Source organism: Trachypithecus francoisi, unplaced genomic scaffold, assembly GCF_009764315.1.
Source record: "Trachypithecus francoisi isolate TF-2019V2 unplaced genomic scaffold, Tfra_2.0 Lachesis_group17, whole genome shotgun sequence".
Classification (NCBI taxonomy): Eukaryota; Metazoa; Chordata; class Mammalia; order Primates; family Cercopithecidae; genus Trachypithecus; species Trachypithecus francoisi.
The window spans coordinates 75,054,917-75,076,948 of NW_022681462.1; the positions used below are offsets into that span (position 1 = coordinate 75,054,917).

The 22,032-nt window shown below is 39.4% G+C and overlaps 1 protein-coding gene across 10 annotated transcripts in view; it reads right to left on the bottom strand.

Annotated features, from left to right (window-relative positions):
• Positions 1 to 22,032, bottom strand: part of LTBP1 (latent transforming growth factor beta binding protein 1) — a 479,251-nt gene that overhangs the window by 215,337 nt on the left and 241,882 nt on the right. For all 10 annotated transcript variants that reach the window (XM_033176072.1, XM_033176071.1, XM_033176068.1 and 7 more), the window contains 2 exons: positions 2,383 to 2,607; positions 918 to 1,192 (listed from right to left, as the gene is read on the bottom strand). In XM_033176072.1, the coding sequence (XP_033031963.1) occupies positions 918 to 1,192; positions 2,383 to 2,607 (500 nt within the window). The remainder of the gene's footprint in view (positions 1 to 917; positions 1,193 to 2,382; positions 2,608 to 22,032) is intronic.

The window sequence follows — 22,032 nt, forward strand, 5'->3', positions numbered from 1 at the left end:
GGATTACAGGCATGAGCCACCGCACCTGGCCTGAATTTTTATAAGAAAATAAAAGATAACATGAAATACTACTTCCTGTCAAAGATGACATGAATTATCACTGCACAATGAATTCAAAACTCATGAACAAAACTATTGCAAAAGGCAAAAATATTTTCAAGCATCTTTGCAGAATATATATTCTGTACCATATCTCACGCCTGACACATGTTTTATACACAGATCATCCTAACTGAAAAAATAGAAACAGGTAATCATGGACTTCCAGAAACATTTTTGGAAGCCAGGCACGGTAGCTCATGCCTGTAATCCCAGCACTATGGGAGGACGAGGTAGGCAGACCACTTGAGGTCAGGAGTTCGAGACCAGCCTGGCCAACACCGTGAAACCCCATTTCCACTAAAAATAAAAACATTAGCCGAGAGTGGTGGCATGTGCCTGTAATCCCAGCTACTTGAGAGGCTGAGGCAGGAGAATCACTTGAAGCTGGGAGGTGGAGGTTGCAGTGAGCCAAGATTGTGCCACTGCACTCCAGCCTGTGCAACAGAGTGAGACTCCAACTCAATCAATCAATCAATCAATAAAGAAATAAATAAATGTATTCTGTACATCAGGGACTGGCAACATTTTTCTGTAAAAAGACACACAGTAAATATTTTAGGTTCTGCAGACCATGTGTTCTTACTGGAACTATTTAATTCTGCAGTCATAGCATGAAAATGGACATAGACAATATGTAAATGAATGAGTGTGGCTATGAGTGTGGCAATAAAACTTTATTTACAAAAATATGGCCACAAGTCATAGTTTGTTAAAGCCTTTTTTAAAAACAGCATTTTTATCAAGTCTGGCTTTCTTGTTAAAATGATACCATATCTGTAACACATCACTAAAGCAGGCTTGGTGATGATGCTTACCTGTGACCCAATGGTTTCCTGGAAGCACCGGCCAAGCTGTGTCTTCGCAGCCACGGGGTAGACGTGAGGAATGACCTGCTGGTGGGAGTATGTGGAATGTATGGTCTGGGTCTTCTGGACAGGAAGGCCTTGGTAAGAGACTTGGGATTGGCCTGGTTGAGCTTCTTTTGTCTTCTGGCCTGTTGGGCCATCGATTCTTGAAACCTGATGTATCTGGACAGAGGCCTCAGGCGGATGTTTCACATGGATATTGACTATGTTAGGAGGAAATTTCACTAAAACAGATTGGGAGGAAAATTTGTTAGTCCTGAATAACTAACAGGCAAACCAAAAGTTTTAAAACATGAAAGTAAATTTTATAAACATACATGCACACATATTTATATAATGTGCAGCACTTTGCTGCATAGCCATCAAAATTCTTAAGGGCACATGCAAAATAAAAATTAAGACTGAATTTATATTTTTTAAAATTTGCAATTATAGAGAGAAATTAAAACTTTTAACAGTAACACATTCATGAGACTAAAATATTCTTTTCCAAAGTCATAAAGCTGTGAAATATATCCTGCTTGTTCTAAGCAGATAAATTTTATCAAATGTTCATCAGAAAGATCAAGCATTTGATTAGTTTTGAATTTCTCATACAATTTCTATCATAAAAATTGTAGGATTTACATTTTTCTATTAAAAGAAAAAACCCAATTTTACAAGGCACAATTCTCTTACCCTTAAACAATACAGTACCTGTTATTTTTGTGCTTCTTGTAACATACACACACACAAAATACCAAAATGCATTATTTTTTATCTATAACAAGCTACGTTCTATAGCTTTCAAACAAAAATCTCATCTCCTGATGCAAGGATTCATGTTTTAAAGAATTAGAGCCAGTAAACTTCTATGACCCCCTTTTCAAAAGTGTGCATTTATAAAAATGCCAGGTTTAAAAGGACGAATTCGTCATAGAATTTTTGAGCTCCAAGTGACCCAGTTTACTTTCCTCTAGAAATGAACAAATTGAAGTCCAGTGAGGTTAAATGATTGTTTACAACTAAAACCAAGCATTCTTTAATTACGAAGTTCACCAGTAGGTACTGTGCGATCCACTAGCTTATTAATGCTGTAAGGGCCAGAACACTGTCTTGTTCATCTTCCTATTTCCCAGGCCTTGTCAGAACAGTGCCATGCACATTTATTAGCTCTTGGTAGTAACAGTCACTAGAGAAAAATGGGCTCCTTTTTATTTTCTTTTTTCCTAGATACCAATTCTCTATGGCCTAGAAAGAACTGTAGCTACATACCTGGGCCCACATTCTGTCTCTAATGCCATTTCTCAGGCCACAAATCATGTACTCCTTTCTGTTTCAATACCAGGCCTGGCCATCTGCAGATCCTTGACTTCTATGTGGGTTTGGCAGGTTAACAGAGGTCTGGCAAATGGGCAGAAAGAAAAAAGCTTACCTTTGACTCCTTGCTGGTTAGTCACGGTCAGAGGCAAGGTATGCGTAGAATGGATGACATGCGTCCCTAATGCCTTGCCTGGCTGCTGGGAATGCTGATAAAGTTTAGGCACGCTGGCACCATGGACTGGGATCTGACAAAGTTTTCCTGTGAAATTTGGAGGGCACTGACATTTGTCCCTTGAACTGCACTGGCCACCATTCATACATGGTAGATGGCAAATTACTGAAAGGGAAAAGAGAAAAAGTGGAGAGTCTGTTAGTCTCTCAGAGGCTAAGGAATGATCAGCCAACAAAACCTGCAAAACACACAGCCCATTATAGGCATCAGAGTCCCATGAACTTTAGAAATGGTAAACAGAGGAGTAAACTCACTATGCCAAAAGTAGTCTCTGTTACTCACTACCTTTTTCTTTCCATCTTAAGTCGTTTAACTCTTTAATAGCTTGTAATTATTCTCCCTCCAACAACGGAAAGAAAAGTTCATAGGAAAAGATTAGTATATACAGTAGCCACTCAGGATTATTGTCTATCACCATGCCATTTTAAGTACCATTTTCAATCCATAATTATTTCATTAACTGACTCCCTAGATGATAAACTCCTCAAGAACAAGTGGTATGTATGGCCTGGTAGTGGGTATGGCCTGGTAACCTTAATATCCTTGACACCTAGAAAAATGTCTGGCATACAATGGACATTAAATAAATATTTGCTCACCTCCTTCTCCAGGATGTGATTATAACGCATTGTAAGCCTGTATCAAAACATCTTGTGTACCCCATAAATATATATACCTACCATGTACCCACAAAAAATTAAAAATTACATATATTTGCTGAAAGAATAAACAAAGAAACAAATGACAGTAATAAAAATAATATTTGTTGAAATTTTTCTCTGTTTAAGACACTAAATGCTACCCAGAACAAATAAGTAGAATAGTTTGAATCATACTTTACAGGAATTTGCAATCTTGTGTAACAAGATCTCAGTGAAGTCCAAAATTAGTCTGGAATTAACTTATTTAGAATACTGAAAGATAACAGGACAGACTGGGCAAATAATTTTAAGAGGAGTTATAACTCTGGCTATTTTAGCTTATGGTCAGCCTCTTTATCACTAATGAATTCTTCCTGTCAGCCTTTAAACATCATAGATTTCCAGTAGCTCAAAGACAGTATTATAATAAAAGCCCCTCAGCTCCATTTCCTTCGAGCTTCTACCCTCTTTAAATCCTCTCCTCCATAACAAAACTTTCCACCATAATTGCCTGTTGACTTCTCAGTGTGCTACAATCTATCTTGGGCTAGTTGACGTTTTCCCTGTCCCTCCTCTACACAGAAGCTATTCTTACTAGGGTCATGAATGGTTTCCACGTTTCTAAACCCAATGGATGGATTTCAGTCTTCCCTTGGTTTCCAGGACACCTCACTCACCTGTTTTGCTCCTTCCTCCTGCCTATTCCATCTTAACATTCTTTGCAGACTCTGTTCTCTTTACTTGTTCTTTATATACTAATGTGTGTTAAGGTTTGGTCTTGAAGTCTTCTTCACTGACTCTACACACTCTTTCTCTATGATTTCATCCTATCATATACTGATGTCACCCAAATTTTTATTTCCTGGTCAAAGCTTTCTTCCAAGCTTCAAACTGTCTACAACTATATGTCACCATGCACATATTTCATAGGCACCTCAAATTCACAATGTCCAAACTTGAACTCATTGTCTTTCCTCCAATACCTCCATCCACCAAGTGATCCTTAAGAAAAACCTGGGTGCTGCTCCCTCTTTTTATCTACTCAAACATCTGATCCTGGAAGTCCTCTCTCCTGGACATTCACCAAAGATGTCAACTTTTTGCCCATTACAGGGATCCTCTGCAACCTCACCACTTAGGAATCTTACCTCATTCTCCACAATACAGCTACATGGAACTTAATTCAGTTCCTCAGTGTGCTCTTCCTTCCAGATCTTTATCCACACTGAGTCCTCTGCCTGGAACATTCTTTCCATCCGGCCCCCGTCAACTACCTGATTCCTATGTATCTTTCAGACTCTGCCTGAACCTCACTTCTAGAAGCATTCCCATTGCCCCTCATCTAGGCTTGACACTTATCTTCTTGCTTCCATGAATCTGATTCACTATCCATCATTCCATGTATCTTACAATCAACTGACTACTTCTCTGTATGCCTCACTCACCCAGAGCTCTGTGAGGTCGGGAAGTTACCTTGTTATGTTTTACTGCTAGCACATAGCCCAATGTCTAGAAGAAATGCTAAAAAAAAAAAAAAAACCCAGAAAATACTGAATGAGGGAAGGGATAGATTTATACCTATCACTCTGTCAAATGCCATTCTTGGTGGTATAGAAGATTCAGTCCCTGCCCATCTAGGACTTAAAATCTAAATGGAGAAAATAAATAGCACATAAATAAAAATACAGATCAGCAAATAAGCGGTAACTGGAAAGTATGAAATATAAATCCTTTGGAACTGCAGAGAGGAGAAAAGACATTTCTAGGAAGTTGAAATAGACTTCACAGAAGAGATCATTCAGGATAAGTTTTTCAAACTGGTGAAGATCCAGACAACATCAAAAAGTGCATTTTAGGAAGACAATGTGTAGAAAGGAGGGGTGGTGGGCATATTTGGGAGATAATGAGTAAACCTATGTTGTTGAAACTACGGGTTCTTGAGGGAAGGGAAGAGATCAGGTAATAAATTCGAAGAAGGAGGCTTGTGTTCGACAAAGGAAGTTATCATGGGCTTGATAAGGGCTTTGGATTTTAGTCTGTAATCAGTAAGTTATTTTGGAGGCTTCAAGCAGAGGATTAAGCGAAGCTGCAAGAGTGTTTCAGGAAGATTACTCCGGTGATGGCATGTGGGATTAGCTGGAAAGGAGAGAGAGTACAGTGGGAAAGCCAGTTAGGAAACTATTACAACAATTGAAATCCATATAATTAGGATGATGGCAACAGGAATAAAAGAAACGTGCAGGAACATAAGGCTAGAGGGAAAATCAGTAAAACCTGATGATGGGTACAGGAGGAACAAGGAAGAGGGGAGAAAGTGGAGGAGGAAGGACAGAGTTGGAAAAATTACAAAGGTGACAACCCAGAAACTTTCTTCAGGGTGTAGACTGCAGATCAAGTCAAAACTCCCCATGCTGGATGGGGTCTGAAAAATACTTGCACTAGTGCTCAGTCTACTCTGTGAGGTCTTGGGTAAGAAAAGAGAAAGTCAAAGCTGACTCCAAGATCGAATCAATGACTTCGAAACTCTGAGTTCAATTCTGAATTGATTTTCTACACCACAGCTTGGCTACAATGGACAGGCTCAGTGTGTAACGGGTAAAGCAAAGGGAGCTAGGCCAAGCTTTAAATGTACTACAGATAATCTATAACTGGAATACAGGCACTCCTCACTTGGTATGGTTCCAATACGCATGAATTTCCGTTACCATACTTTAGTTAAATAATACCAGTCCTCCAACGATGTGGTTCAGACCTCAGTTACCACGGTATACTAACTGAGTAACTGCAGCAAATACAAACTTCACTGCTAGCTCTTGGGTTCCCAAATCATGATGTGAATAACAGATGTGGACCACGATCAATGACCAATCATGTCACTTCTTTCAAAGCCTGCTGGTGATTGGCCCCTGCACATCCCGTATTCAGTTCAGGCACAAACAGCAAAGCAGAGAGTTCTGCTGTCTCCTCATCTCAGAGGGATAAAAATCACGGGACATTTTACACAAGTGGATAATCGAAAGACAGTATGAGCCAACAAAAAAGAAACTGCAGCAAAGAAATACGAAGTGACAACACTGGACGAGAAATTGGAAGGCGGCTGTAAAATGAACAGGATGAAGATTCCCAAGGGGATTAACATTAAAGCAACTCTCAGCTACTTCACAACTTGGGGACAGCTTCCAACATTTTGGCCAAACTCAAAAAGGAGTACAATGGTTCACAAAAGAAAAGAAATGCTCTATATCATAAGCTATACAATGAAAAGCAAACATGTTGAAATTATTCCCAAGTTTTACTCAAAGAAATAAAACATTTTAACTCTCAATGTTTCTAACATTTTAAATTATCAAGTACTAAATAAATATTAGCCATACTATTTTTTCGATTTCCCTATATATTGATAACCTACACTAAAACATTTTTAATGCTTTGGCAAAAAATTCTTAAGGTCATAGAACTCATTATTTTTTAATTGATTACTAAGATGCAAAGTGAGGGCTCCCTATAATCAATCTATACTAGAATATAATGTGTGTATCTGTGTACACATACATATATATGTGTCTGTGTGTATGTATATATATATTTTTTTATATAATATATATTTTATATATATGTATATAAAACACCTTTTTTTTTTTTTTTTTTGAGACAGAGTCTCACTCTGTCGCCCAGGCTGCAGCGCAGTGGCACTGTCTCGGCTCACTGAAAGCTCCACCTCCTGGATTCACGCCATTCTCCTGCCTCAGCCTCCTGGGGTAGCTGGGACTACAGGCACCCGCCACCACGCCAGCTAATTTTTTGTATTTTTAGTAGAGACGGGGTTTCACCGTGTTAGCCAGGATGGTCTTGATCTCCTGACCTTGTGATCCGCCTGCCTCGGCCTCTCAAAGTGCTGGGATTACAGGTGTGAGCCACCACGCCCGGCCAACACCACCTTTTTTAAACAAAGAAACAGTAACCAATCGACTTTTACAAGGTATTTCCAGTATCAATAGTAGACTTTGAAATCTATCATGAACTTAATTCGTTTCATTTAAATCTACCTTTAAACCCCTGAGATAACTTCCACACAGCTGTTTCAAGGACTATACTAGCATACGTGGATATAGCAATAATCCCTAAACTCCAACAACCCGGTGTCTCTCTGGTTATAAAGGAAATGGTTTCTGCTTGACTTATTTCAACCAATAAAAGTCCAGTATTTATAACCCTTTATGAATAATAAAATATCTATTCTCCAGTTCTAGCATTTCTAAAATCTAAATGACAATATAAAGCTTTGTCTCAGTTCCATAAGTATGTACTGAACCCTTTGTGGCAGGCAGTCTTTTTATACCTATATAGTCATTTATATAAAAGAAACAAATTGAAAATAGAGCTACAAACTTTAGGATTCAGCTATGAATAGTTTCCTTTGTTTCCAAAGTTCATGCCACTCTCAAAACATCATCTAGTGATGTATCATCTGTGCTGCCCAAGTTCTACAAAACCTCAGGACATCAAGAGGAAAAGAGTAAGTTATCTTGAAGGTTGACTTGAGATGCTTGTGGTATGCTGGTTACAAGGCTAGCCATGGGGCATATATTTTAGAAAATATTACAGCAAAGTGAACTGTAGAATGCTGGCTGAGACGTTCCATAACCTTGTTAGCTTGACACTTTGCTGGTTATTGCCATAATTCACAATATCACATCACAGAGTCACCTGGCAACTACTACAATTAACAAGAGGTACGTGGGCCTTTAGCCTGTTACTCCAGAAAGTGTAATTTTGTGACTGTCACTCAAGGTATCTCATGGTACAACTGTAAAAGGTCAAAATGAGCAAAAGGATCCATGCCAGAAGAACAACAAGCTGGAGGTTTTAAACAAGTCAGGCGTTTCAGTTGTATTCCACCATTCACTTTGGTCTGTAAAACAACTTACAGTACTCAAGTAATTGGGCTGACAGAGTAATATTCACATTCTGTGCCACAAATTGGAACCTTGTTTAGATGAACAAATATTCATGACTTGTATATAAATGCAGGCAAACTGAATTTTCTAAAAATTTATACCATAAAAAGGTAGACCCTGCCTCTTTCTTTCCTGTTATCTTAGCTGACTATAAAAATACTTCTGCTGCTTGTTCCCAAAAGGCACTCTAAGAATGTTCCTGACCTTCCTGCAGCAGGGTCCTGGCCACTCCACCCACTCCCTGGCTTTCTGTGCCAGCAGACAGACCATTTCAAGTTATTGTGGCAAAGGCAGAGCAGAGAAAACAAACCTCCATCTGAAAGAAAACCTGTATCTGTTCTTTCGCAGAACAGACACACACATGATTTTGATTTGACTTTCCCACTTGTCTCTGATTAGAATAATATTCCCTTAACGGCCTTCAGCATTTTTGTTGACATCCCTTGCAGGGCTGGTTGGTGATGGGTAGTAATATTTTTAGAAAGTTAAGTTACCACATTATTTCTCCCCCCATTCTGCTTTAGGATAACAAATATGTTATAAAATAATTAAATGCTGCAGCAAACCATTGCTCACTTTAAGAACTTACGCTACTTAGGCTGGGCACGGTGACTCACACCTGTAATCCCAGCACTTTGGGAGGCCCAGGCAGGCAGATCACTTGAGGCCAGGAGTTCAAGACCAGCCTGGCCAACAAGGTAAACCCCCATCTCCACTTTAAAAAAATACCAAAACTTAGCCAGGCATGGTGGTATGTACCTGTAGTCCCAGCTACTTGGGAGGCTGAGACATGAGAATCACTTGAACCCAGGAGGCAGAGGTTGCAGTGAGCTGAGATTGCACCACTGCACTCCAGCCTAAACAACAGAGTGAGACACTGTCAAAACAAACAAACAAACAAACAAAAAACCATGCCACGCTACACAAAACCAAACCTATATGCTTGCCTTTTCATTCAGTATGCATCACCAAGGGGAAGAAAGAAAGGCTGAACTCCAAGAAGACAGTTACCTTCTTCTAAAGCTAGAACAGAGGAACCAGGAAGGCCTAGTCCTACACATGACCAAGAAAGAAGAATGTGGACTGTTTTTCTCCCTATGGAATGTAGAGATTTATAGTTGTTGTGTTCTAAAACTGCCTATCATCAATTCTTGATTATCTGTCTGTTAACTTATACTGACTCAGACTCCATCAAAAAAACAGAGTTAGGGTTGTCCAGAACAACCTGTCCACGGAAGTGAGATTTAAGCTGAATCTAAAGGGGAAAGAATCCAGCGAGGTGAAAAGTTGGCAGAAGAGTGTTTACAGAAGAACAAATAACTTGAACAAAGATCTTGAGGTGAGGTGGTTTAGAAAGGTTCCAAAACTGAGAGGAAGCTGATGTGGTTGGAGTGATGTGGAAGCTGACATGGCTGGAGGAAGTTAATGTGACTGGAGTGTAAGTGGGAGAAAGGGAGACAAGCTGGGTTTCAGATATACATGCAGGTCAAATTCCTATTCATTTCCATAAGGATATAAGGCAGTCTGTAAACGTAGACAGAGTAAAACACAAAGAATATAAATGATAAATTAAAACTTAGGACCCAGGCAATCTGAATCACAGGAGACAGAACCAGGGAAAAACAAGGATAGCTGCAGGATATTCCATTGGATACGCTTTCAATGTGCAGCGGACACTTCACTTTGGGTTTTTAAATCTTATTTTACATTTTTGAATAATTAATTCAGTTAGCGAGATTCTAGTTAAATTTCTAAAAGTTTTAATTTAAAACTCACTAAATATATAATCATTAGGAAGGTATGGGGATTTTCTTTTACATGTGAGAGAAGAGACTAGTATTCTCCATAGTAAATTCAAAAGACAAAACAGAGTTCCAAAGAGAAAATGCTTTAAAATGCTTTAAAAAAGACGCACCCAGCACTCCACATCAGTGTGCATCTCTTTGGGTTTTTTTATTTTTATTTTTTTTAAGAATATATGCATTTATTTGACACCAGATGTAAAAATACATTATCGTTTCATTCTTTTATAATGAAGGTGTTTTCTATTTTATATATCACAAGAACGAAAAGACTTCACAAATATTAATAGTAACCATTAGTTTTAAACTCTAGACAAGGGGTTTCCAATCTTTTGGCTTCCCTGAGCCACACTGGAAGAAGAACGGTCATGAGCCACACATTACATACACTAACACTTACGATAGCTGATGAGCTTTAAAAAAAATCACAGAAAGATCTCATAATGTTTTAAGAAAGTTTGCAAATTTGTGCTGGGCCACATTCAAAGCCATCCTGGGCCACATGCAGTCCATGGGCTGGGGTTGGACAAGCTTGCTCTAGACAAAGAGGTGACTTTTTTAAAACAGCAAATAAAAGCATGCTGGGGGCCAGGCACGGTGGCTCATGCCCGAAGTCCCAGCACTGTAGGAGGCCAAGGTGGGAGGATCACTTGAAACAAGGAGTTTGTTACCAGCTTTGGCAACCCAGTGAGACCCCGTCTTCTAAAGAAGAAAAAGAAAAAAGGAAAACAAAGCATGCCAGAAGATGTCGAAACTTACTAATTAATACCTACAAAAATGTTGGGGGTGGGAGAGACATCATTACAAGGAAGTTCCTCCATAGGATCTAACCTCAGAACTCCAAGGCTATTATCATCAACAAACCAACATGGTGGTGAGATACCATCCAAGTATCACTGACTTTAAAGACTGTTTTAACCATTGGTTTAGTTCATTCAAGCGAATAGGACATTACTCTTTTTGTTACCTGCTTTGAAAATTAGTAAGACCATTTTCATTCCATCCCCACCTATCAAATACTAGGTATACGAAGTTAATGTTAAAGTAAATGCAGATTTCAATAAGTGCAAAAGATCAACCTTAATGCAAACAACAATTCCAAAAATACTACGAATCGAATTTTTAATGCTGGTGGGCATTAGTGAATGCTTCAATACCATGTTCTGTTTATAACCGAGGAGATACGAAGCGCTGTCACATACACCAGATGGGATGAGGCCATTCATCATCTCAACTTCGTTTATAGCTTCCTGTTCATTTATCATCAGCCTCACCATTGCTGTGCGCTATCTCATTTGATCTAGTTTTACACTTTGCATAACCTAAGGAGCTCCATATATCAGGCATGTCATAAAATTCCACTTCACATTCTTCATCACAGATGCTGTCATTGTCGCTCTCTCCTAATGTTTCCTAAACCTCAAGGCTCTGTCACCCTTAGGAAAAACGCAGCAACATTTGTTGGCTGGAGAAACACCAAACGCCTTGAGATTGAGGTCTCCTTTGGCAACAATCTTCAAAAACTTCAAAATCACTATGTAGACTACAGTGTCTCCACCTGCAAAAATGAGGTGGCTGGGGGACACAATCCACAGGTTCTTTTCCATCCCTGTAATTCAGGGGGCTTTGGAGCAGCCCTTGGGGATCATCAGAAACACTTGCAGGGGTGCAGAGGGGTGCAGGTAAGCAAGCAAGGGCTTGGGCTAGTGTAATGTGATTTGATCATCACATTACCTATACCCACAAATTTGTAAAGCCTAGAGGGATGTTCAGATTACAGTGTAATCACTACAGTTTACATTTGCATTCTTTTCTTACTACATAGCCTTCGCATTGGCTATGTAGTGCCATGTGCCATGTATTGCTACATATGCCATGTATTGCTACAGAGCCTTAATGGTTGATTTTAGTAGCTGTATAATATTCCATTGGCAGATGGTAAAGTATACAGCCATTCCTCTATTGCGCTTAGCTTGTCTGCGTTTCTTTCCTTTTTTTTTAGACAGGGTCTTACTCTGTCACTCAGGCTATAGTGTAGTGGTGCGATCTCGGCTCACTGCAACCTCCATCTCCCAAGTTCAAGCCATTCTCCTGCCTCGGCCTCCCAAGTAGCTGGAATTATAGGCACCCACCACCACTCCCAACTAATTTTTGTATTTTTAGTACAGGCAGAGTTTCACCATGTTGGCCAGGCTGGTCTCAAACTCCTGACCTCAAGTGATGTGCCCACCTCAGCCCTGCAAAGTGCTGGGATTACAGGTGTGAGCCACCATGCCCAGCCTTGTCTGCATTTTTTAACTATTAGAGATAAAGCTCCAAAGAACATCTTCCACAAGCACAAAGTTTTATTCTTAGTAATTATTTTCTCATGCATTCAGTTAATATTTACGAATTGCTTAGTACGCAAGGCAATGTGCTAGGAGATACAGCAAACAAGAAAATATAACCTGAGTCAATTACATTAATGTAACTGTCTCACCATGGGGAGAATACAGAGCATAGACATTAAGAGCAAGAGCCTGGAATCAGATCTCCAGGGGTTTGAATCCCAACTTCATTATTTCTTATTGGCAGGACATTGGGTAAGTTATTTAATGTTTTCCCAACCCACTTCTTCACCTGTAAAATGAGAAAAATAATTGTATCCAGCTCATATGGCTGTTGTGTGACCTGAATGAATTCATATATTCAAAGCACACAGAACTCAGCACATAGTAGGCACTCAGCAAATGTTAGCCATCCTCATCAACTTTGTAATTATTATGGCAGGGTGCAATGGGAACATAAAAAAGGGAAAGCAAGCCAGCATATCAGCAACAAGAGGGATGTGCGTATACTTACAGCCGGTCAGGTCATGAACTAGACTGTAGATTATTTCCTTCACTACTTTCTCTAAAAGTGAGTGCTGGGCTGTTGAATTTCTAAGTATATCAACAGATGAATTTCCAAAAAGAGTATGTCAATCAATAACTCAATAGCACTATATTAATATATTAAATTAACATGTTGTCAGCCAGGCGTGGGGGCTCACGCCTGTAATCCCAATGCTTTGGGAGGCCGAGGTGGGCAGATGACCAAGTCAGGAGATCGAGACCATCCTGGCTAACACGGTGAAACCCCATCTCTACTAAAAATACAAAAAACTAGCTGGGCGTGGTGGTGGGCGCCTGTAGTCCCAGCTACTCGGGAAGCTGAGGCAAGAGAATGGTGTGAACTGGGAGGCAGAGCTTGCAGTAAGCCAAGATAGAACTACTTCACTCCAACCTGGGTGACAGAGCGAGACTCCGTCTCAAAAAACATATAAATAAATAGATTGATTAATTAACATGTTGTCAAAATTGGATTTTATTTCTAAATATTTTTACCAATTTACTAGTTGCAAGATAACTTCTGAGCTATGAATATTTTTCTTACTATCTGATTACATTACCACAATGCTGATTTTGCATGTCTTTACTAAAGATTTTGAACATTTTCCCACATATCTGTTTACTGCTTTTACTTCTTGTTTGAGCTATCTTTTTATTCATATATTTTACCTATCTCTTAGAATGTTAATGCTCTTTAAATTACTCTCATGATGGTTTTTATGGATAATAAATTTTAAGATTCTATTTGTCCTATCGATGAAAACACCTTTGTCACTCTATTTCCTGTTTATTTTTGTCTGTATTACACAAATTTTGTTTGCTGTTTTTCTATACTTAAGTTTGTAAGTGCTGTTCTCTATTATATGTTCTATGGTTTTAATTCTTTAAAAGCTACTACCCCTCCAAGTATCTGATAAGTTATCTATTTCATGCTGATATTTTATTTTCTTCTCTTTCTTGCTTAATTATTTAACTCATTCCATCCGGAGCTTTTATCCAGTGTATTAAGTACAGATTATAACACATTTTGCTTCCAACTGTTATCTAAATATCTTAATACTAGTTATTAAATAAAACTTCCTTTCCTATTTTTTAAAGATAAGCAGCTATTTTGAACAGAAGGCTTCAAAGGGGGAGAGAGACATAATGTGGTGGAAAAGAAAAATAAAATGTGGCAGTTTCGGGTGGAGTTAGGAATGGAAGAGCAGAGGAAGAATGCAGGCTAAAGAAGGGCATGGAGACCTTCTAGGACTCACACAAAAGCAGAGAAACGTTCCCCATGGGACATGAAAGAAACACACTGGGCAATAAAATGAAATGGGGTCTATAAAATTCCGGCAGATGCCAAAAGGAATAAATTCTGGGTGGACAATGTTTGGGAACCACTACTATAAACAAAAATCTGCAAGGCCCGACTACAACTCCTTTTTATTCCCACCCTTCATGGATCATTACTTTCCCATGGCTCCCCCCTAACTCTGCTACCACAGCCAAGGCTTCTTTTTTCTATCCTGGTCTTTTATTTCTTTTAAAGGGCACGGATCCCTTTTAGTCCTCTCTTCTGAGCAGCAAACTGCCACTGGCAGCATATAGGCAGGCGAGGCTGGATGCAGCGCAAGGTGTCAAAATCACCATGACTTGGAAATTAACCATCCCAAAGCACACATAACAGCCTGTGTAGCTGTGGGAGAGATGGACACTTGAGAAGCTGGGCCTCAGATCTTCTAGATACCATAACCGGAAAACCCTTAGGCAAGAAAACAGGCTCCTGAGGCCTTTTTTTTTTTTTTTTTTCTAACATGCTAAAAAGGCCAGGTGGACTGTGACCTTTAAATCTCCATGTAACACAAAATCATCCAGGGAAAACTAGTTTTCGAGGCCTCCTGGCCTCTGGTGGGTACACAATCCCAAATACTGATTGGTTTCAAATGGATCTTCACAAATACTAAATATTAAAAATTTGTAAGACAACATCACAAGTTTCATTTTTATAGTCTGATAGATTAAAAATCCAGATTGCTTATTTTACACAACACCCATTTTCCTTTTTTTTTGAGACAAAGACAGGGTCTCACTTTGTCACTTTGTTCCTCAGGCTGGAGTGCAGTGGTAGCATCATCATAGTTCACTGTAGCCTCAAACTCCTGGGTTCAAGTGATCCTCCTATCTCAGCCTCCCAAGTAGCTAGGACTACAGGCATGTGCCACTAAGCCTGGCTAATTTTCTTTTTTAATTTTTGTAGAGATGTGTCACGCTGTGTTACCCAGGCTGGTCTCAAATTCCTCGCCTCAAGCGATCCTCCCGCCTCAGCTTCCCAAGGTGTGGAGATGGCAGGCATGAGCCACTGTGCTCAGCCTCCATTTTCTGTTCTTACAACTATGTATAGAGTGATAGGAATATCTAACAGGAGCTAGATGGTGGTTTTTAGATATTATCACAAATTTCGATGGTAGCAAAAAGGTCCTCAAATAGTTTCTAACTGGATCATTCCCTCTAAGATTCAGATTCATTTGAGCTGAAAGCCACACCCATCAATTTCCTGCTTCACTAATTCAGATTCTCTATACCAGTGGAAGAAATCTAAACCAAATCATGGCAGAAGGGCTCTTCTTGATCTAGTTCTTGCAACCTATCCAGTCTCATCTCTCCCTACTGCTGTTATCATGTTCTTTTTAGTTTCAGTCATCCCAAACACTTGGACTCTTCTGACCACTTCACATTCGCCCACACACAGGGTTCTATACAGGCTCTTTCCTCTTCATCCCGACCCACCTCCCCACCTTATTACTTCCACCCACACCTCTGCTTAAGCATGACCTCTTTCCTAAGGCCATTCCAGAAGATGCCAGGGCAAAGCTGGAAGCTCCCACTCCCTGCCACATGCTCTTAAAGCAACAAATGCATGTGTGCAGAACAGACAGAATTCTAATTGTCTGGGTTCACATCTGACCCCTCCAAAAGCATATGAGTTCCAGAAAGAAAGAAAGAAATCATTTTTGGACCTTGTCTTTTTCAGCTGCTCATCCCTAGAGCTTAGCAAAATACTTAATATATGGTAGGTACCTAATACGTGGGTGTTTTTTTTTTTTTTTGAATGAACAAATCAGCCTTTTATGAAACTTTTTTAAATTGGGAAGTTGTTTGAATGCCAAATTCCTGGTTTTTATAATTTGCTTTCCAAAATTTTGTTTTTTGTTTTTTGTTTTTTTGAGACGGAGTCTCGCTCTGTCTCCCAGGCTGGAGTGCAGTGGTGCAATGTTGGCTCACTGCAAGCTCCGCCTCCCGGGTTTACGCCATTCTCCTGCCTCAGCCTCCCGAGCAGCTGGGACTACAGGCACCCACCAACATGCCCTGCATCTCTTTTTTTTTTTTGTATTTTTAGTAGAGACAGGGTTTCACTGTGCTAGCCAGGATGGTCTCGATCTTCTGACCTCGTGATCTGCCCGTCTTGGCCTCCCAAAGTGCTGGGATTACAGGCGTGAGCCAGCTTCTTTCCAAAGTTTTAATATTGTCTTGCCTAACCCTCAATCAGCAGTCAATATCATATTAGAGATTCACTTTTATTGATTCTTTCCAAATTATTCATCTTTTCATACAAATAATTCTTTTTTTGGCACTCACTTTTTTATCAGTTTACATAACATTTAATTAAATAATGCAATTTCAGGCAGGGACAAAAGAAATGACTCTTAGTAGAAACAAAACTCAGATCTGGGTGGTGTCATGTGTGGGGTCAACCCAGGAGTTGCTCTCAGCCAGGAGTATTCGGCACACCATGGGCATCAGTCAGCATATTTTTAAAAGGGAGTACAGGGTGTTGGCTAATTTGGAAAGCCGGTTACATGGAGGTAATTTTGGAGTTTCTACTGCACACTGCTTAAAATCACACAGCAGAGCTTTCCAGAGTCAAATGCTAAAGCTATTCAGAGCCACGTGATTCATTATTGACTGATGAGATGAGCCAACATGTCTCCTTCCATTTAACTTAAATAACTTGATATGTCAAGTTCAGGTTATTAAAATATGCCTATTCATTCCTCAGGGCTCCATGTATATTTCCTGAATCTGGAACATTCCATTAAATCAAGACAATATGTATCAAAACTGACTTCCTTAAGATAATTCTTTCTAAACCTCAGTATTGGCCCATGAGTATGTTTCTAATTAACTCTCTCGAGATGTAGCTCAGAATTAGACTAAGCTGACTTTTGAAACATCCTTGTGTATACACTAATACTCAGTTACCACAATAAAACAATTGGAGGTCTAGATTCTGTACAGGATAAGAATCAGAGACATGGAAGAAAAGTAAATTAAAACTACCATCATTAATAAGGACTAGAAACATTTCTAAATCCTTCTGGCAATTCTCCTAAATAAACCAAGTATCATCAGAGAAACTACTTGGGTGTACAAAGAAGAATTTCAGCAACTTTTCCCTAGTATTCCTCCCGTTACTCTTTCTCCTTTCCTTTTATGACTAGATACTGAAGTTAAGGCAACCCTATGAGGAGGTTTTAATTCAGAATTAAAATGTACCATACATTTTATATGTATCATTTTTAACTAATATATAATGAAATATTTTTACAAAATACAATCACTTATCTAATTCTTATAAACTAATAAATTTACCAAATTGATCTCAACATAAAGTTTTATAATTTATAGCAGATCTGATCCAAACAAGAAAAAAAAACATATATTACTCATAGAGGGTGTGTATCTACTTTTAAAGTTAGGCTATGATGGAAGAGGTAACTTCCAAAACTGAATTAGAAACTTGAAAAGCTAATGGGGAAAGAAGAAGGCATTTTACACCTTAATTCTACTAATAGGCTCGATACCATCAAGGCTGGAAACCTACCGGCTTTTAAATCCTTGTTTTCACAAGCTATTTGGAATAAAGCATTTTCACCAATTCGCTTCTAAAACTGTACTCCTTCTCTTCATGGAACTGATGCATTTAAGCAAACTTTACTAGGTGATTTACATTATCTAAGTCCATTATGTTCATTATGAAAGAGACTCCGCTAAAATAATGATAATAATGATGATGATGATAAATTCCTGGGTGTAACAAAATCACCTTTTCCATAGACAGTTTACTGTCCAAGTTTAAAGTCTAGTGTATCAGAAGGTCCCTGTACTGGGAGACAAGAGATCTCAGTTCTGTTGTAGGTCTGCATCGCAAAGCTAAATAAAGTTGAGCAATTCAGTGCGGCTCTCTGCAACATGTTCTTCTAGTCGGTAACATGAAAGGCCTAACTGATATATAATTGCTTTCTCAGTTCTAAGTTTTTATGGTCCTATAATCTATTAAATTTTAAAGACTATTCCTTATGAACCATAAACATCGAAGCCTAGATTCTTCTCTGTTCCATAACTCAAAGTCAATTGTAGCTAAGTACTACGGCTTCTCTCTCTTCAGCATCTCTCCTATTTCTTTTTCTCCGTTCCTCAATGCCTTTGTCCAAGTTCAAGCTATTATATCATTCGCAGACTACGGCAGAGGCTTCTCAATAGTCCCTCCACCTCTTTTCAGAATCCCTCCAATATGCTCTCTTCATACCATAGCCAGGAGGGACACTCTGATTTGCATACTCAACCAATCAGTTCACTTCCCTACAGGATTTTTCTATGACTCTCCATTTAGACCATGAAACTGAATGATCTGTGATTCTGGAACATACCACACTCCCTATCTTGGATGCATACTAATGCACACGCCATCCTCCTGGCTAGATTCTGAAAGAATTCCTCTTCCCACTCTTCCTTCTCTCGATTTTGGGACTCACGACCACTCTACGTACTTGCTCTAAGTGAGGCCTCCTTTTGAATCCTCCCTGAAGGTTCAGGAGGACCTGCTTCTCAGCACCCATGTGCACAAATATACATCACACGGAAACTGTCTGTATGCAAACTTCAAAGGTGCATATCTTCTCATCAGCACCTAGAAAACTGCTGGGAATGCCCTAAGTAAGTGACAAATGTTGTCAATCGTTGGAATGAATCTCAGTGGAGCCAACTCTCCAGTCTCCTGACAGAGGCCAAAAGACTCAAAGTTAAACTTTCTCTGGGTTTATACACAGATCAATTAAGAGTATTTTTCCCTGCAGAGCTTTTTGGGTCATTTTTTATTCCAAATGACATCAAAATAAGTAATGATGCTTTTTGTTTTGTTTTGTTTTGTTTGAGACGGAGTCTTACTCTGTTGCCCAGGCTGGAGTATAGCGGCGCTATCTCAGCTCACTGCAAGCTCCACCTCCCGGGTTCACACCACTCTCCTGCCTCAGCCTCCCAAGTAGCTGGGACTATAGGCACCCGCCACCGCGCCCCAATAATTTTTTGTGTTTTATTAGTAGAGATGGCGTTTCACCATGTTAGCCAGGATGGTCCTGATCTCCTGACCTCGTGATCCGCCTGCCTTGGCCTCCCAAAGTACTGGGATTACAGGCATGAGCCACCGCGCCCAGCTGATGCTTTTTTCCTATAATTGGAAATATTTATTTGTAGATCTTGCAAAAAGTCAAAGCATAGACTAAAAGACTATAAATAAGCATTAGCAACATATGCCCACATCCTAAACACATCTTAAGGAAATAATATATACCCAGTATCATTAATGCTCTTTTGGTTCCTGGTATGGGAACCAAATTTCAGATTTATTCATAGTTGGGCCATTATTCTTAATCTTTTTTTTTTTTTTTTTTGAGATGGAGTCTCACCCTGTCGCCCAGGCTGGAGTGCAGTGGCACAACATCAGCTCACTGCAACCTCCACCTTCCAGGTTCAAGCAATTTTCCTGCCTCAGCCTCCCAAGTAGCTGGGATTACAGGTGTGCACCACCACACCTGGCTAATTTTTGTATTTTTAGTAGAGACGGAGTTTCACCATGTTGGCCAGGCTAGTCTCGAACTCCTGAACTCGTGATATGCCCACCTCAGCCTCCCAAAGTGCTGGGATTACAGGCATGAGCCACGGCATCCGGTCCATTATTCTTAATCTTAATGAACAAGTCAACTTAATAATCATTGTTCTTATAATGAGTGTGTGCCCTGACTTTTACTAGACATATTGAGAGAAAAAAAATGAAGAATCAATACACCTGTTTTCTCCGAGCATCTTTTCTGGAGAGAGCACTATGATAAGAAGGAGAGACATGAAATAAGCTTTTTTCTATAAAATTATGACCTAGTTAATGATATGGCCATTCTAGTCTATTTCTGAAACAATTATCAAATCTTTATTAACTAGAAATCAATGATTTTCACATAGGTTAACTTATTAGTTTCTTTTTCTCCCCCAAACCTTACATGTTTCATTTGAAAGTCCTAAAATCTAGGTGCTGCTTCTTTTATTTATACAAATATATGAGTACATATAAAATTCTGTTACATATATATAACACATAATGATCAAGTCAGGGTATTTAGGGTGTCCAGCAACTAAGTGTAATACATTTTTGCTAACTCTAGTCACTCTACTCTGCTATCATACATTCAATTGATTCCTTCTACCTAATAACTGCATGTTTGTATCCTTTAAGCCATTTTTCATCATCCTACCCTACCTACCCTTGCTTCCAGTGCTTTTTCTACCATAAGATCATGGCAATTATCAAAAGATTGAACAGCTCTGCCACCTCAGTCACAGTCTCCAATAGTCTTACCACATTTAATATCATGTCCAGAATAATTTTAAGGACCATATTTTGTACTCTTGCCATCATTCCTAGCATACTGGAATATTACCAATGTCAAGTGACAATTTAAAGCCTCTTAAAGGCCGGGTGTGGTAGCTCACACCTGTAATCCCAGCACTTTGGGAGGCCGTGGCAAGCGGATCACTTGAGCCCAGGAGTTCGAGACCAGCCTAGGCAACATGGCAAAACCGTGTTTCTATAAAAAATACAATTAGCCAGGCGTGGTGGCACACACCTGTAGTCCCAGCCACCTGGGAGGCTGACGTGGGAAGATCACTTGAGCCCAGGGGGCAGAAGTTGCAGTGAGCCGAGATCAGGTCACTGCATTGTAGCCTGGGTGATGGAGTGAGGCCCTGTTTCAATAAATAAATAAATAAATAAAGCCAGCCTCTTAAAGCTTCCTATTTCTCAGATCTAAAAGGAACACTTTATTACTCTCTTTCCCAAAGCCCTTTGCCTTTGCTTCTAACACACACCTGTGCAATGTCTGCTGGCCATGGGTTTAATGACAAGTGTTCCTATCTGTATCTGGCAGGTCTTTTCTGAACCCTTTCTAAAAACTCAATTAATTATTCACTTATATTGTTCATTCCCTTTAACAAAAAGAACAAGAAACAATAATAAAGTATGTCATTAATCCCCTTCTCAAATATTGAAGCTTCTACTATCACTGGATAAGCAAGGGTATACATGTGAATAAACTTACAGATTATTCATCATCCTCATGAGTGATTTATGCTTAGATCTTCCATCTGCTCATGAGTTGATCAATAACCAGGCAGGTGAAAGAGGGTGAATCTTGTCAAGGATATGTGTAATCAACAGGAAAGCTTAAACTTGATTTGAGGGCAAGAACAAAGTTTCTGCTTTCACCATTAGCATAAAAATGGTCAGAGTTTTTATGATTAAAATGGAAAATTTTGGTTTTCATAGCCCATACTCCATGCCCAGAGATTGAGAGGATTTCCTAAGTAATTATTAGATATACAGTCATGACATCCATTCAGAATTCCTAAAGCAAACAAGAAAAATAATGATTAGGGAAGAACTAATTTTTATTTTATTTTTTTATTTTATTTTATTTTATTTTATTTTTTTATTTTATTTTATTTTATTTTATTTTATTTTTTATTTTTTTTTTTTTTTGAGGCGGAGTCTCGCTCTGTCGCCCAGGCTGGAGTGCAGTGGCCGGATCTCAGCTCACTGCAAGCTCCGCCTCCCGGGTTTACGCCATTCTCCTGCCTCAGCCTCCCGAGTAGCTGGGACTACAGGCGCCCGCCACGTCGCCCGGCTAGTTTTTGTATTTTTAGTAGAGACGGGGTTTCACCGTGTTCGCCAGGATGGTCTCGATCTCCTGACCTCGTGATCCGCCCGTCTCGGCCTCCCAAAGTGCTGGGATTACAGGCTTGAGCCACCGCACCCGGCCAAAAAACTTCATTCTTTATTCTAGTACCGCAGATTCAACACTTCAGCCACAAAAGGGTAGTTAAGATGATACAGCTTTCTCCCTCCAAATTTGCTCTTTTGAGGAAGACAAAACACAGAAATTATTTA